At 53.3% G+C, this 12,324-nt stretch overlaps 1 protein-coding gene across 2 annotated transcripts in view; it reads right to left on the reverse strand.

Moving 5' to 3' along the window:
• STXBP1 (syntaxin binding protein 1) overlaps nt 1–12,324 on the reverse strand; it is a 69,146-nt gene that overhangs the window by 3,071 nt on the left and 53,751 nt on the right. Inside the window, exons 15-19 of one of the 2 annotated variants that reach the window (XM_068979467.1) lie at nt 12,205–12,314; nt 10,769–10,870; nt 9,176–9,261; nt 6,369–6,523; nt 4,758–4,876 (exon numbers count right to left, since the gene is read on the reverse strand). In XM_068979467.1, the coding sequence (XP_068835568.1) occupies nt 4,767–4,876; nt 6,369–6,523; nt 9,176–9,261; nt 10,769–10,870; nt 12,205–12,314 (563 nt within the window). In that variant the 3' untranslated portion in view covers nt 4,758–4,766. Of the gene's footprint in view, nt 1–4,757; nt 4,877–6,368; nt 6,524–9,175; nt 9,262–10,768; nt 10,871–12,204; nt 12,315–12,324 lie in introns of those variants that run through there. The other variant, XM_068979473.1, reaches the window with a different exon arrangement.

Raw genomic sequence — 12,324 nt, forward strand, 5'->3', positions numbered from 1 at the left:
CACTCCTCTGAGTGAGGAACCAGTCCCTCCCTGGCTGCTTCCCCGAGGGGCCGAGCGTGATGTCCCGAGAGAGTGTGCAGCCTGTGCCAGCCCTGTGCCCAAAGCTGACTCTTTCTGCAGACTCAAGGCTCCTTTGGCAGAGGCGACACCAGTTTCAGCAGGGTATCCCCGTCTCCCTCGAAGACACTCATTTTTGTGACCTTATGAATCTTCCTGCTAGTCCTAAAGGTCAAAGGCTGCTCCCCCAATGAGGAAACAGGAATAAATGTTACCAAATTCTGACCAGGACCACTGGCAGAATGAAAGTCTCCAAGTCTCAGCTCGATGCAGTTTAGGTGTCTACAGCTGAGAGATGGCTGCTGGGAACTCTGGGCTGGGATTACCTTGGGGGCTTCCTAGGCTATGCACATGTCAGAAAAACCATCCTTAATGTCCTCCCCCACAGCCATCTGCTGGATTCCAGGAAACAAGAGGAAAGACTTGATTTCGAGGGGAATCAAAAGGCCTCTGATCAGATGTCTAGACCATTTTGCTTCCTAACCTTGCTTCTGTGCAGATTCAGGGCTGGGGGGAGGCCAAAAAGAGGTGAAGGAATTCATTCTTTAGAACTGGATATTATCTGATCGTCTGGTGCTCCCAATCTTTCATTGAAAGCAGAAAACATCCAGGACCAAGCGAAAGTGTCAGTCATTCTGTCATGTCCTACTCTCTGCAACCCCATGGACTGCAGCCCTCCAGGCTCCTCTGTCCATGGGATTTTCCAGGCAAGAATACCGGAGTGGGCTGCCACTCCTGTCTCCAAGGGGATTTTCTTGACCCAGGGATCAAACCTGGGTCTCCTGCATTAGCAGGCAGATTCTTAACCATCTGAGCCAGGACCAAGAGTATCAGGTAACCAGTGAGGCCTCTAGGGATCCTCACACAGGCATGCTCCTGGTCCCTGTAAGGTCCCTAACTACCTGGTCCCTTTAAAGGATGCAGACCAGCTGGTGTTAATCTGAAATCACCTGGGACCAAATTCCTGCCACACAATCAGCGATATCGCTTTAATACCCTGGTCAAACTTCTCAGCACCACAAACACTGCAAATGTTCTCACTTGAACCCAAAGGTGGCCGACCATGCAGGCTCTCTAGAACCACTCCGAGGGTCCCCCTTATTCTACATAACTGCAAATCTGAAATGTGAACGGTGATCTTCAAAACAAAGTCATCCAAAGACTGCCAAAGCTTGCGGCCAGACACAGTGAGCTCTGCCAGGACAATATCCTTCCTCCTCACTGACAGCATCTGAAAACCAGAAGAATTCTGACAGATCAGCTGATCCAGCTGGTTCTGGAATTGCCCGAATCAATCCTGCAGACTCAGACTATCGAGGGCGGTGTCAGGGAATAGTAGGTTTAAACTGCACATTTAAGAGCAGCCCAGGTGAGTGAGATGATCTGCCAGGTGTGGGAAGACACCGGCCTTGCCCACCGGCATCCTACAGATGGGGAAAACATGCTCACGGCAGTGGGGCATGTTGGTGGCACAGCCAGGCCTAGAAGCCATGCCTCTGCTTTCGATTCTGGGGGCCCTGTGGCCTCCTGCCCCGGGAGGGGATGTGGAAGGGAATGCTGAAACAGCAGCTGGGCACTGGGTCAGCTCTGAATTCAGATTCAAATCTGAGTCCCACTGAAAAAATGGAACTTATCTGACCCTGATCTAAAATAAAGCAAGGTATTCAACATAAAAGCAAAACAAAACACTTCTTCCCCCTGTAAGTGCTGTGTAATAGGTCTAAGTAGGCCTTGCAGCCCCTTTCATTAGCTTCTGACCATCTTCTGGACATTCGCTAATAGTCTATCCTTTTAACAAACCATCCGCAGCACCAAGGTGCAGAGCTGATCAAGATATTTCATTTCTTAGTTGGGAGGAATGATGGGTTGATTAGTGGGGACTGAGCTGAGACTTGGTGGCATATGTACGCTTAGTTATCCACGCCTGCCCCCTTCGGCCAGGGCCAGGGGGAGCAGGCCTCAGCTGCAAGGATAGAAAGGGATCAGGAGGAGAGGGAGGGACCAGGAGGAGGAGGGTCCAGGAGGAGATGGAAGGGCCAGAAGGAGGAGGGGCCAGGAGAAGAGGGCGGAGCCAGGAGAGGGAGGAGCCAGGAGGAGGAGGGGCCAGAAGGAGAGGGAAGGGTCAGGAGGAGGAGGGGCCAGGAGGAGAGGGAGGAGCCAGGAGGGTGGAGTACAACACTGGCATCCACCCACAGTGCCCATGAGAACACTCGTGGGCCCACGTTCACTGCCGAGCAGAGAAAACCCATCTCTAAAAGCTAAGTTTCTGCTCACACTGATGTGTGGGACACCACCCTGCCTCACCAACACCAACCCCCTGTACTGTTCTAGGCTTTAGTCACCTGGACAATTACAACAGAAGCGGGCATGCTGGACATTCATCTGCTTTTTCACTTCCCTGGGATGAGGACTCCGTGCCTCGCTTTTTCTTAACTGAGCTCTAAAATACAACGCTGCCCAACAAAGCATCTCAGAAGCCAAGAACACACAGTCTGGAGTGCTCTCTCTGCTCTAATGGCAGCCAAGACACTCTCTGCTGATTGAATGTAAAACAGAAAGCAAAGGAGAGGTGTCTCCGATTGCAAGGAATCCCAGGACGAATCCGAGCAGGAGCCCTTGGGGTCTGGGTTTGTGATTCTTTCTGACTCTGCAAGGGGTCTGCCAGGGCTGCGGCCATGTCCTTTGCTGCTGCTGCTGCTAAGTCACTTCAGTCGTGTCCGACTCTGTGCGACCCCATAGACGGAAGCCCACCAGGCTCCCCTATCCCTGGTATTCTCCAGGTAAGAACACTGGAGTGGGTTGCCATTTCCTTCTCCAGTGCATGAAAATGAAAAGTGAAAGTGAAGTTACTCAGTCGTGTCTGACTCTTAGTGACCCCATGGATGGCAGGCTACCAGGCTCCTCCATCAATGGGATTTTCCAGGCAAGAGTACTGGAGTGGGGTGCCATTGCCTTCTCCGCATGTCCTTTGAGAAGTCTCGAAATACAGCAAATGGTGTCCACCTACCTGCCATCTGCATGAGAACCAGATCTCTCTGATTACCATCCTATCAAGGTGCTTCTTAAGGATGACTTTTTTTTAACACTTGCTTTTATTCATCACCCACTGGTCTCGTTGTCTAGGCAAAGGCAGCCTGGGCAGGATGGCAGGTAGCCCAGCACCACGGCCAGCTTCACTGTCCTGGCTCACAGGCCCTTGCTGCTCCTCACCTCCGTACTGCCCCGGGGCAGCTATCTCTCGGCCAAGGGAAAGAAAGAGGAGACGAACAATCCCGCCTCGAGGGCCAACCTTTAGAGCAGGTCCTTCATAGATGGAGCTCATTCTTTTTAAAATAAACAAGCACACTTCTGACATTACCCAGCCAGGGTTCTGATGTCCACTCCCCAGAGAATGGAGGGAGGGCTTGCCAGAGAGTGGGGCAGGGCTGCCTGGTTTGAGTCTCCAACTGAATGACCGCATCACAGATGGTCAGAGTCCGAGGGGCTCTGCGATCCAGCCTCCCTGCGTTTTGCAGCCCAGTGGGCATCACCTCCCCCACTCACACAGGTGCTTGTGGCCAAGCTGGGGCTAGTCCTGGTCTGTCTGCTATTCACTCACAGGTGGCTCACAGGGCCACATCTCAGCCTGGGGGTGGGGTTGGGGGAGGGGACATTTCCAGGGTCCATGGTCAATGGAGTAGAAAAGGGCATGCACACAAGATGTGGCCTCATCACAGAGTGTGTACTGAAGCTGAGAAACGACTCATGCTGCAGTGAGGTCTTTGGGGCTAGTCTGCTGTCTGAAGAGGTCAGGGAGGTTCCCAGCATGATGGAAGAGTGGAAAAGAGACAGCAAGGAACGCTTACTCTCTCAAGGGCAAAAATAAAACCTTGATAACCTACCAAACCCACAACAGGTTCCCAGGTAACTGAGATAAAGGCATGAGCTTGTGGGAGAGGAGACTCTCTTCAAAACAGCACATAGTGTTGAGAACAGATTTCTACCCAAAGGCTCTCAATCTGACTAGGAGACTCCAACTGGAGAGAGGGTAATGCTTCTCAACTCTTGGAAGGATCCACAGGAGAATTAAAAGCAATTACTGAAAGAGCAAATGACTAATAAGTGCCGCTTTCCCTAGACGAAGAGGAGACACCAGCTCTTTCCACTGGTGGCTGGAGTTCACCATGAACCAGGTGGCTTACGACCCCATCACCCCTTTAGAAATTGTTCCTTGGGATAAGTGCCTGTCCTGGGCAAAATGTATTGACACATTTAGCTACCACAGACTGGGGGTCTCTTCTGGCGCCCTGTGCCAAGCCTTCCTCATCATCAGGAATTCACCCCACGGCCAGCAGGCTTAGGTGCCGTGCCTGCAGCATCCCTCCAAGTCCAGCCCCCACCGGAGGGCTGTGCATAGCGGTTGTGATCATTTAAAGCTCAGGGGGCTGCAGCTGTCTGAGCAGCAGGTGACCTGTGGCATGAGCGAGCTGGCAAGCCAGAGCCCAGCGGCGCTCGGGCAGGGTTGGTGAAGGGCAGCGTCAGGACACATTTTCAATCGGTGTGAAGAACTGCAAGCATTTTCTCGTTAAAAGAAAATCAAATAATAAACTGAAAAGGGAAAAAAAAATAAAAGAAAAGAAAAAGAGTGACGGAATAAATCAAAGAAAACCCTTCAGAGTGGAAGAGTTTCTTTTCTGTAATAAGCTGCTTTTACTTTGTTTCTTTGGCTCTCACTCCATTGTTGGAGCCTGATCCTCAAAAGATACCCTAGAGGACTCCCGGAAGTCGGGGTGTCTCAGGTCCATGAGAAATTTGGTGGGAGTGAGAATATGAGTAGAACCTGCGGGAGAACAGAGGCCGGCTGACTGCTTGAACACAGGTACGTTACAGGAGCATGCCAACTTAGGCCTACGTTTATACAGCCAATGAGGTGCGAGAGAGCGAGCCGCATGCGCACACGCGAGGTGCACACGCACACGGGCCGCGAGGAAGGCGGGCGGGCATGCATGCACATAGCGGGCGGGGCCGCATAGCGGGCGTCAGCGGTCTGCACCAGGCCTCTCCACCCATCTGCACGGGCGACCGTGTCTCCCTGGGTCTCCACCTCCCGACAGGGACCCTCAGGTCAGGCCAGCGTGGAAGAGGGGGTTACAACGAAGCCTGGCTGGGACGCGTCGGCCCAGGAGAGCTGTTTGAGCAGAGATAATTAGCCAACACATTCATGCAACACGTATGCAAGCCAAGAAGACAGAGAGCTCCGCCACGGGGGGCCTATGTAACCAAAACAGGAGAGAACCCAGCGAGAAATGGTGGCCAGAGAGGCTTCTGGGAGTAGGGAGGGGCAGGGGTGGGGCGGGGATGTGCGATCTGCCCCCTGAATGGTGGGATCTGGAAGCTGAGAGTTGGGAAGACAGTGCCAGGTCCATCTTGATACACACAGGAAGCGCCACGTGGACTGGTTCCCCCCAAAGTGGAGGTATAAAAGTGACACTTCTTACTGAGCTAAGGGGCAAGGACAGGGCCCAGCCAGGAGAGGAGGTGTGGGTCATCTCTGGTCAGTCAATGTCAAGAAGCACCCTGGGCAGAGGCAACTGCAGTTTGTTAAGGGCACAAGAAAGAAGAAGGCATCTGGAAAAAGCAAAGATTTTTCTCAATGTTTCCTCTTCTGAGTGGAGAAACTGGGGAGGCTCCTGTAGACATGAAAAAGGGGAAAATCTTCTCCTGCTGCCTTAAGTCAGCTCTTAGGATCTGCTGCTTCTGGAAAACCAGCAGGGATATGATAGACCCTGAAGTGGTAGGAACTGGCTGGGGCAGCCCTCAGCAGAGCCTGGAAGCCAGGCAGATACGTTTTGAGCAGTATCTGCTTGCACGCCTGGTCTGTGTATCTCTGACAGGTACAGGGGCCAGTGCTCATTGACCTGTTCACTGAGCATCTTCTGGACGTGAGGCTCAAGGCCAGGAAACTGATGTGCCCTTCCACCCCAGGGTATAAGTGGGTGCCCTTAACCCAATTTTGGTGGGTGAGGAATTCACAGCATGGAGAGGGCGGCACTTTTGAGGGGACCCGAGTGGCAGTGGCAGAGCAGGAACACTGAGTCTGTCGGGGCCTGGGACCAGGCACTTCCCACCACGTGGGGCTGCCGCTCGTCAGGAAGCAGAGCAGACCTGAGGAAGGGCCCCTTCACCCCTCCGTGGCCGCCGTCCACAGACGTGTCTAGAGGCAGTGTTGCGGGGGCAGCGGAGAACTAGAGATGAGATGAGACGCCAAAGCGTGGAATGGAGTCACAGTGCAGTGAAGCAGCCCTTCCCTCTAGAAAACATGCCCCACTCACCTATGAGCACTTCCCACTTGCCGTTGGCTTGGGTCACCTCGTAAGCACAGCGCATCTCGTTCAGGCTCACGCCCCCCAGAATGAAGATAATAAGGCGTGGACCACTGCGGTACTCCCCGGGGGCCTTGTTCTTATGCCAGTGCCCATAGCGGGCGCTGGAGAGGGAGGGAGGGGAAGGGAGAGAAAAGGATGTTAATCGTGTATCTGCATATACAGCATTTATACTTCATTATTCCATGACATAATTTCCCTGGTGGCTTAAATTCCAGTAAAGAATCGGCCTGCAATGCAGGAGACCTGGGTTTGATCCCTGGGTCGGGAAGATGCTCTGGAGAAGGGCATGGCAACCCATTCCAGCATTCTTGCCTGGAGAATTCCATAGACAGAGGAGCCTGGCAGGCTACAGTCCCACGGGGTCGCAAAGAGTTGGACACGACTGAGCCACTAACGCTTTCATTCCATGACGTAGGACTCATTCTATATACCAGTGACTAAAACAGAGCAGATGCTTAGCAGTGCTGTCTGAACTGGACTGCAGTGCAAAATTATCAAGCGCTTTGGCTGCTGGGAGAAGAATCCTCAAGAGCGCCCGTGCTGTGACCCTGTCATTCTCTTAGGAACACGCAGGCAACAGACAGGTTCAGGTCGGCTTTAAAGCCAGGCTCAGCGGCTCCACCCACTGGATGATGGTCCTGGCGTCTCTCCCAAGTTGTAGAGTTCTGGGACACTCTGCTGGAAGCAGCAGCGACCGTAGAGTCCCAGGCCTGTCTGCAGCTGGCACATTGATTCACCAGGCAGATATACACCGCAGGTCTCACAGGGCCACCCCAGCGCCGAGGAGCTAACCCGAGTGAGATCCCAAGAGCTCGTGGCTTAACTGAAGTGGCGGGTCGAGGACAGTGCAGGGTGGAGGAGGGTCTGCCTCGAACTACATGGAGAGGAACTCAGTGCCGTGGGGACAGGCACAGGGAAGGGCCTTCTAGCACCACCTGGGTGTCACCGGGGAAGGCTTCCTGGAGGAGGTGGTGCCGAGCTGCCTCCTGAAAGACCAGCATCTCAGCGGCCAGACAGTTCCCCAGTGCCTCCTCCTCTGCCCTGGCTTTCAATGGGCCTTCACCTTGTCCTCGGAAACAGTGAGAAATGGGCTGCTTCCAGGTTAAGAAAAATGAGGAAAACAAAAAACACAACGAGGAGAGCAAGGCTCCTCTGGACAGTGGAACCTTCACCCTTCTTCCTGACTTACAACAGCACTGAAGTTACTTCCCAAATCTTAAAGGCCCTGGGAGCCCGTCTGGACCAGCCCTGAGGGTCACAGTCATTTTTTTTTGCCTGTGAGATCATTTGTCTGCCTTAGTCGACAGTCTGGCTGTGACACCACATGGGATTTTGTATTCTACTCCAGTGTTGGCAATAAACATTTAGCCTCCACTGGCATCGGGGTGGGGGAATGTGCCATGCAGGCCTGAGAGTCCCGACGGAAGAGGGGTGAAGAGAGAAGACAGGCAGGGAAAGTATGCGTAGAGGGATGGAGATGCATGTTCTAGAAAGTCTGACCTGGGAACCTGGGCCACAGAGAAGAGGGCAACAGAGAGTCAAGGGGACCTGTGTTCATAGTGTGAGAGTCCCAGGGACTGGCCGTGGACACATGGCCCATAGAACACAGCAGGAAAGACTTCTGGATGAAGACAGCAAGGTGGTAAATGAGAGGAGGAGCTTTCAAAAACACACACGAGGCATCCTGGGCAGCCGAGGAAACAGAGGGCTGGAGGACTGGGAGATGGAAGCGTGGGCTGCTTTATGCTCACATCTGCAACCTGAGACATGTCTGAGCATCAGCAGGTACATGGACAGGAAGGGGCGGGGGCTGTGATTTTCCATTATTTTCTGTAACACCTTTATGGACAGGTAATTCATGTATCATACAATTCACTTGTTTAAGTTGTAGAATTCTCTGGTGTTCAGTATAGTCACAGAATTGTGAGCCATCACCACAATCAATTTTAGACCATTTTTAGACCATTTCATCACCCGCCCCACAAGAAACCCTGTACCTAGCAGCAGTAACCCCTATCTCCCAACCCTCACCCCTGTTCCCGGCAACCACTTATCTACTTCTCTCTTGAGACTTGCCCATTCTAGACATCTCATATAAACAGAATGATGGAACAAGTGGGCTTTAGTGACTGGCTTCTTTCACTTAGTATTTTCAAGGTTCATCCATGTTGTAGCGTGGATCAGTATTTCATTCCTATCTTTGGCTGAATGATACCCCATTGTATGAATGTACCACATGGTGTTTATCCATTCATCAGCTGATGGACAGCAGGGTCATTCCCACTTTTGAGCTATTATGAATAATACTGCTCGGAAGGTCGGTGTACTGTCATTTTGAATGGGGTGGCTAGGGAAGATGGGAGAAAGTAATACTGATTATAACCTGGAGGAGATAGCAGCCACGTGGAAGCATCTGGGGACAGATCATTTCAGGCAGCGGGGGAAAGCAAATGCAGAGGCTCCTGAGGCAGAATTGAGCCTGGCATGTTCCGGGGAGGGCAAGGAGGCTGATGTGGCTGAAGTGGAGGAGGAATGAGAGAGGAGTAAGGAGTGAGTCGTGATGGAACAGGAAGCCACAAGGCGGAGGGCCTCCCGGGCCACTGCAAGGACTTGGCCTACACCCTGGCTGTGACGAGAAGCTGCGGGAGGGTTCTCGCAGGTCACGCGGGATCACGGCAGGATTGCCGTGTAGCGGCCATCCAGCCAGACAAGGTCCTGCTCGGCCCTCTGCCCTTACTCAGATCCTCACTCACCTCACGGCGGTGGTGCTGAAGGAGGCAGAGGAGCGGGTGGAGATGTACGGGTAGTGCTTGGTGTCAAGTTTGTCTTCAATAGTGTCCTGGAAAGAAGAGACGGCTTTGAAAAGAGCTGATGGAACCAAGGTAAGACGATTCCAAGGACCAGTCACTTAGCCAAAATCATGCCCAGCTTCGCGGGAACCGGAGCTCCTCTGCCTGCTGGGGGGTGACTCCTGCCCTGCTGGGTGTGGAGCAGATGCCCTGGGACCAGCGGATACAAGGAGATGAGTTTATAGGTCTGCTTTTGAGAAGTTATTTTTTTAAAACCCTGACTTAATTTTTCTTGCTTCTATTTCAGTTTATTCTTTTTTCCCCCTTTTATATTCCACGTGAGGTTATAAATGTCCCATTCCTCCAGTAGGCTCCTGACCCTGGCACCCATCTAGAGGCCACTACGCACAGGTTTCCAAGGGCCTATTGTCTGGTGGGTGGGTTCGGCTCCCCACCCTCTGCTGCCGAGAAGTCTCCACTCCCAACAGCTACCGTGTGGCGCCCACACACCCCTCTCTGGAGGACTGGGCGGGGAGAGGAAGGAGCAGAGAGCAAAGGAGGGAATGAGACGGGGGGTTGGCCTACTCTGCCAGGCAAAAAGATATCACTGGTTTCTAGATGTCTCATGTTCACCCATCCTTTCCGTTTGTGGGATTTAAAAATAGGAAGCTGACGCACTCTATATATTTAAAATATAGCTATTTTCGCATACAATTCAGTGGGAACACCTGGACTGCTATGAATTCACAAAGGGATCCTGGGCAAGTCTCTTCATTTTCGGGAGCTCAGTCCTGTCCAAGGGCAGCAGCTGGACAGACCATCTCCAGGCCCTACTCCAGAGCTCCCGTGGGGCAGGGTTCCACAGTTTTCTTGACCTTGAACTACAAGGGGGAGGGGAGGGGAGGGAGGGACACCTGGGCTACCTTCCCTTCACAGACACAAAACACCTGCTATGCACAAGGCACGGTGCCAGAGGACACAGCAGGAGAGGACGCAGGGCCAAGGTCTAAAACGAGGACCCAACCCAGCGAGCGGCACGCCAACACGCACAGAGCAGCTCTGACCCCCACTGCAGGAGGCCAGGGAGGCCTCTGGTGCTGGGCACTCAGCTACATGGCATTCAGTGTGCAGGGACAGTGAGACCGGATGGGGACTTCGCAGAAAGGCAGGATTCAGGAGGCGCAGAGCGAGAACGTGCAGGCAGGGGATGAGTCTGAACAGAAAGGTGCTTGCCAGGGTCTCTGGCTGACGTGACAGGAGCAGCGGGGGGCCTGGGGTCACTTTCTGAATGCCCTCCCTGCTGCTGTGCCCTCGGCGTGGAGCTCGCTACTCATATGACCTTCAGGCACTGCGATACCATTGAGGGGGCCCTACTCTGGGGCTGAATCACGCGGATCTGGGGAATCCGCATCTGGCTGACTGTCTCCTGGGGCCGCTCTGCACAAACCCTCCGAGGTCCAGACGCAAAGTCCCGGGTGTCACTGCCACCTGAGGGCAGGGGAGGCTGAAGCCCCCGGGCTCTGCGGGCCTCGCATGCTCATCCCAGCCTGTGCTGACCTCCATGATGTCTTTGATGATTGGGGTCCATCGTGAGAGCTGGTAAGTCTGCTCGCTGATACGCTCCTTCCGCTCCGGCTTGCTCCTGCGACGCAGGGTGGACTGAAGGCAAACACATGAGAGGCGGCTCTGAGTCAGCACCTGGGCCCACATGGCCCCGCTGGTCACAGGGCTCCCTGTGGGGAATCAGCCTTGGAAAAAGGCTAACACGTGGAGAGGTTTTCCTGGAAAAGCCCAGACTACGCCCGTGGGCTGCAGCCCAAGAATCTGCAGCAAACTTGGTTCTTTAAAGCCTTAAAAAATAGCCAATGTGGGTCAAACATATAAGAACCGTTTTTTACAAAGGCAAGAAGTTAAAAAAAATAGTTTGTTGTCAATTGCTGGCAAAGACTCTTTCTTGAGAGTCCCTTGGACAGCAAGGAGATCAAATCAGTCAATCTTAGAGAAAATCAACCCTGAATACTCATTGGAAAGACTGATGCTAAAGCTGGCACTCTAATACTTCAGCCATCTGATATGAAGAGCTGACTCACTGGAAAAGACCCTGATGCTGGGACAGACTGAAGGCAGGAGGAAAAGGGGGCAACAGAGGATGAGATGGTTGGATCGCATCACTGACTCAATGGACTCAATGGACAGAGAGACCTGGTGCGCTGCAGTCCATGGGGTCGCAAAGAGTCAGACACGACTTGGCCACTGAACAGCAGCAGAAGAAAATCCTGCTCTGGTGAGACCTGTCCTTTGATTTTGCTTCAGCAGCACAGGGTGCACTGAGAGAATCACCTCCATTCTCGTTTGGCCCCTTTGTGAACAAGGGTCTGAAAACACCAAATGACTGCCAGTTACAGGTCTCTGGTCTGGTGGCTCCGGAACAAAGCTTCTGACTCTAATAAGATTCCAGAAGGAGCCAGTCTACAGCCTGGTTTTATCAGCACTGACTCCCTGCAGGAAGCAGGGTTCCTACAAGTGAGGTTCCTGGTGGGGAGGGCCCTCCCACCTCAGCCTCTTCTAGAGCTCACTGCCTGGGCCCCTAAAACCTGCTCCAACTGGGTCCCGAGTCATTGCCAGAGTAGCAGACTCAAAGGTCTCAAGACGGCCTGACAGCAACCTCATAGAAGATGCCGAGTCTAAATGTCCCAACAGCTGAGCCAGGCTGACTCAAGACATGCGGGATGGAGCTAGTATGTCTTGGGCTGGTTCACGGGCACAGCTCAGCTTCGAGACCATGCGGTGCCTCTTTGATGTGCCCGCCTGGCTTCCTGGCACTACACCTTGATTCTGTTTATACCTCTACACCTGCCTTCCTCTGATTTTATGTTTTCTCTTTCTCAGTGTTGAGTGTGTGTATCATAAGCTGCGTTAAGGAAGTTAGGGGAGAAGAGATGAGAGCCGCTGCCTCCCCCGGGCTTCCCCCACAACACGAGGCTGGCGCTCACGTCTGTGACGATGGGCACCCCGAGGTGTGCCATGTTCGTGATGATCTCGCTGTCCTCCGGCGGGATCTGAGCGTGCTGGATCAGTTTGTTCAGGTTTTCCTCGGTGATGCCTGTGAGAAC

The sequence above is a fragment of the Capricornis sumatraensis genome, chromosome 1 (assembly GCF_032405125.1).
Source record: "Capricornis sumatraensis isolate serow.1 chromosome 1, serow.2, whole genome shotgun sequence".
In the NCBI taxonomy this organism is placed as follows: domain Eukaryota; kingdom Metazoa; phylum Chordata; class Mammalia; order Artiodactyla; family Bovidae; genus Capricornis; species Capricornis sumatraensis.